A 4,104-nucleotide genomic window follows, 5' to 3' on the forward strand; every position below is an offset into this window, starting at 1 on the left:
AATAGATTGAAATAAGTATAACAGTCTTGGGTTAGGGTTAGGGTTAACAGGTTCATCTTATTTACCTCCATTCGTGTACCAAAGTCCAGATTAAAAGCTGGCCACCGTCTAATATCTTTCTGGATGTTGTTATTAAGCTGGTTATAGTTTATTTCCAATGTTTGATCAAGCTCTTTCGCAATCACCACACTTATATATTTAAATGATGTTTTCTTCCAATCAATGTTGTATTCATCTCTTATTTCTTGCTTAGGAGAATAGTTTAATGGTAGGACTTGAGTCTTTGTTATGTTTAATTTGAGGGAGATTCCTGGTGGGCCGGTTTCTGCCGGGAGCCCTGGCTTGTTGCTTTTCAGCTCTCTGGCTTCATGCAAGTTTCTGTTTACGAAATTAAACCAGAAAACCTTTTAAACAAGCAGCAAAGAAAATAATAATAATTGAACTTTATTAACATTATAAGAGAAGAATAAAAAATAAAACAAGTGAACAGAAGGTTTAGTTACTTTATTTTAAACTCTTTGCACAAGAATCGTTTCCTTTGATTTGTTGATAAAATCATCAAATCAACTGAAAGGTAACTGAAATCAATAAAATGATATTTTTAGACACACTTTAACTACTTTTGCAGGTTGATGAAAGCTAAAGTTCTTATCCTAACTCGGTATTTTATAATTTTATGTCATCAGAACAACTCCCAGAGCTGCTATCTGCCTCCCTCTGCCCACTGAAAGCCAACAGATTGCAGAGAGTCCACCTCCTCTGGCTGCTCATCTCTGGGTTGAGGGTCCGGGGCGTTGGGGTCCAGGGGTTACACCAGAGGTCTTTATCCTGAAATAAAAGTTAAAGAGTTATCATTCAAACAAAAACTCTCCAATATGTAACAGCAAAATACACTCCTATAAAATATTTTATTTCTGGTGGCCCAGAGCTCTCTCTCTCTCTTTTTTTCTCTCTCTCTCTTTTTCTCTTGCTCTTTCTCTATCTGAAGTGGTTTTCTTTCTTCCCGTTTCACGTCACATTAATGTGCTTGAATAAATGTTTTCTTTATGAAAGTTAATTTATTACTTCAGTAAAGTGTGGAGCACGGCCTCGGCCCACTTCCCGTTTGGATCGGCACAAACTTTAGAGCCGTTCTTCCTCGTCACTCTGCAGAGAAACAAGATTTTTTTTTTTTCAGTCAGACGTCACGTTTGGATTTACTACCCAATTAAAGGTACTTTTGCTCGATTACTTTCAGACAACAGCTAACCTTTACATGATTAATAAAAAAATGGAAATTGTTGATTGGGTCTTCACTACTCACATGACTTCTGTCCAGCGACAGTATCCTGTAACTGGAATCACCTCGATTCTGTCGATGACTCGTACAGGGATGTAGGACGAGGTGGTCCGTATGCATAAACATCCCGATCTGGGAGAAGCTGAACAATTCAAAACATGAAGTGAATTCTTCTGTCAGTCTTTGTTCAGTCTCTGAATTGAAACATGTTTGATGTTAAAGAAATGTTAAACAGCCAAAGTCTGCAGGTTTCTTCTTGTTTCTGTGAGAAAAGTTTACCTGAGCGCTGAGAGGTTTGTAATCAGCTGAGAAACATTAGAGGTGATTATGAAGCTGAATAAAGTTTCAAACTACAACCTTTCAAACGTCATGGAACAATAATTAAGTTTGTTCACTTTCAGCCTACTGTGGAAAGTCAGAATGTTAATGAAACGTGATTTAAAGCAACATGAGAGCAGAATGATCATTTCATGCAGATGAGATTGAATTATATTTTAATAACGTTCATTTTACAAACACTGAGAACAAAACAGACTGGAATGAATATTTCAGATCAAAAGGAGTTAAAGACACGTAGTGTCTTTATCAACTGAATATTTGAATGTGAGAATGTTACCTTGCAGGCTCACGATGCAGAAGCAGAGAGTTGTCATGATGATCAGCTGTGTAGATGTCATGTTGGCAGCAGCTTCAATGTTTCAGCTCTGATGAGGATGTGAGCCTGAATGAAGGAGACTGTGTTTATAAAGCCGGAAAAAAGGAAGTGCGTAGAGTTACCAGACTTTTACACACTAGAATGCTAATTGATGTGTGTGTGCGTGTGTGCGTGTGCACGCGTGTGTGTGTGTGTGAGTGTGTGAGGAAGGGGGGCTTAACGAAAAAGATGGGCTCCCCTCTGAAAGTCTATTTTTACTGATGAATGCTGAAATAAAACATGTTATCCTAGCCTGCTGCTTCTGTATGAGCAGACTTCTCTCTCTCAGTCTGCAGCATTGACTTCACAGGAACAAAAAGGTGAGGTTAAGACTTTCTGAAGCAAAGAGTTCACTTGATGTGAATGCTTCAGTTGTTCTCTGTTAAAACTACGGTCTCTAGTTTTTTGTGTGCAGTGAAGTTAAGTTATTTCAGTTAAACTGTGTTATGAACTGAATGCTGTTTGCATTTAAGAAATCCTTGTCCAAGAAATCTTGCTGTGGATAATCAGCTGTGTGACTTTCTCCATGACAACAGTTTATTTGAGGAGTTTCAGTCAGGATTTAGAGTCCACCATAGCACTGAGACTGCACTAGTTAAAGTTACAAACGATCTACTTCTAGCCTCAGACAGGGGACTTCTCTCTGTGCTCGTCTTGTTAGATCTTAGTGCTGCTTTTGACACCATTGACCATCGGATCCTGTTGTACAGACTAGAACATTTACTTGAAATTACAGGGACTGCTTTAAGTTGGTTTGAATCCTACTTATCAGACCGATCTCAGTTTGTACATGTTAATGATGAGTCCTCTATGCACACTAAAGTTTGCCATGGAGTCCCACAAGGTTCAGTGCTTGGACCAATTCTCTTTACATTATATATGCTTCCTTTTGGAAATATTATGAGGAAACACTCCATACAGTTTCATTGCTATGCAGATGATACTCAGCTTTATGTATCAATGAAGCCCTATGGTACCAGTTAGTTCACTAAAGTACCCAAGCAGATGTGTGGAAATGTCCCATAAAGAGGAACTGAAAAACTGAAAATGATTACTGAGACCCAAACTCAAGCAGAGCTGCACTCTTTATTTACACTTATGACCACATCCTTTTCTGTTAAATAATTATCTGGGGACTTCAGGACTCTCCTCCATTCCCTAAATTAGACTGCAGTTCCCGTCTATGAAAATAAATATTATATTCAAAAAAGCTCAGTCATGTACAGTAAATACTGAACCCAGGTGTGAGATCCAGAAACAATCATGGGATGGTCCTAACCCTAACCCTTCAGAAACGGTTTTACTGTCAAATGCATGTTGAATGTTTATTTTATTCAAAACACTCAAAATCATCATTAAAATCTATATTTACAATCCTTTATATGCATTTATTTTGATCGGACCAGAGACTTATGGAGAGGTGTTTTAAGCAGTGTTTTCCCACTCTCATCATGTATAATGTGAGGTTCCTGGCTAATGAAATAGACAAGGTAACGACATTAGCCACGAGTCAGAGGTGTTCAGGGAATGCAGCTTGATTCACTGAAACGTGGCTGCATCAGGAGGTCCCAGACAACAACCTCTCCCTCAAAGTCTTCCAGACTGTCTGGGACAAGCGTGATGCCACCAAGAAATTAAATAATTGCCATTGAGACCCTAACCTCATTGGGAAAATGTGTAATGAGGGTTATACATACACATATGTATGTAAATATACACATTCACACACTGATGGTAGAGGCTGCTGAGTAAGGAGTCCATCAGTATTTACTCATCCATTCATACATATTCACACGCTGATGGTAGAGGCTGCTGAGTAAAGAGTCCATCAGTATTAACTCATCCATTCACACACTGATGGTAGAGGCCGCTGAGTAAAGAGTCTGTCAGTATTAACTCATCCATTCATACACATTCACACACTGATGGTAGAGGCTGCTGAGTTAAAGAGTCCATCAGTATTAACTCATCCATTCGTACACATTCACACACTGATGGTAGAGGCTGCTGAGTAAAGAGTCCATCAGTATTAACTCATCCATTCACACACTGATGGTAGAGGCTGCAGTGTAAAGAGTCCATCAGTATTAACTCATCCATTCATACACATTCACACACTGATGGTAGAGGC

The 4,104-nt window shown here is 38.8% G+C and overlaps 1 protein-coding gene across 1 annotated transcript; it reads right to left on the reverse strand.

Annotated features, from left to right (window-relative positions):
* Window positions 1-489: 489 nt before the first annotated feature.
* LOC132967151 (interleukin-8-like) lies at window positions 490-2,005 on the reverse strand. The gene is made up of 4 exons (XM_061034009.1): window positions 1,896-2,005; window positions 1,304-1,421; window positions 1,066-1,146; window positions 490-828 (listed from the first exon to the last, which is right to left on the reverse strand). Exons 1-4 carry the CDS (start codon window positions 1,954-1,956, stop codon window positions 768-770), a joined length of 321 nt encoding a protein of 106 aa, XP_060889992.1. The 5' UTR covers window positions 1,957-2,005; the 3' UTR covers window positions 490-767.
* Between the last annotated feature and the right edge of the window lie 2,099 nt (window positions 2,006-4,104).

The sequence above is a fragment of the Labrus mixtus genome, unplaced genomic scaffold, assembly GCF_963584025.1.
Source record: "Labrus mixtus unplaced genomic scaffold, fLabMix1.1 SCAFFOLD_65, whole genome shotgun sequence".
NCBI lineage: Eukaryota > Metazoa > Chordata > Actinopteri > Labriformes > Labridae > Labrus > Labrus mixtus.

What these genes read in the sequence shown, in the direction of transcription:
- LOC132967151 (XM_061034009.1), bottom strand. Translation starts at nt 1,956, where the DNA reads ATGACATCTACACAGCTGATCATCATGACAACTCTCTGCTTCTGCATC. An exon ending in TGTCGCTGGACAGAAGTCAT is followed by an intron (nt 1,147 to 1,303) that starts GTGAGTAGTGAA and finishes GTTTCTCTGCAG; the next exon opens with AGTGACGAGGAAGAACGGCT. An exon ending in GTGCTCCACACTTTACTGAA is followed by an intron (nt 829 to 1,065) that starts GTAATAAATTAA and finishes CTTTTATTTCAG; the next exon opens with GATAAAGACCTCTGGTGTAA.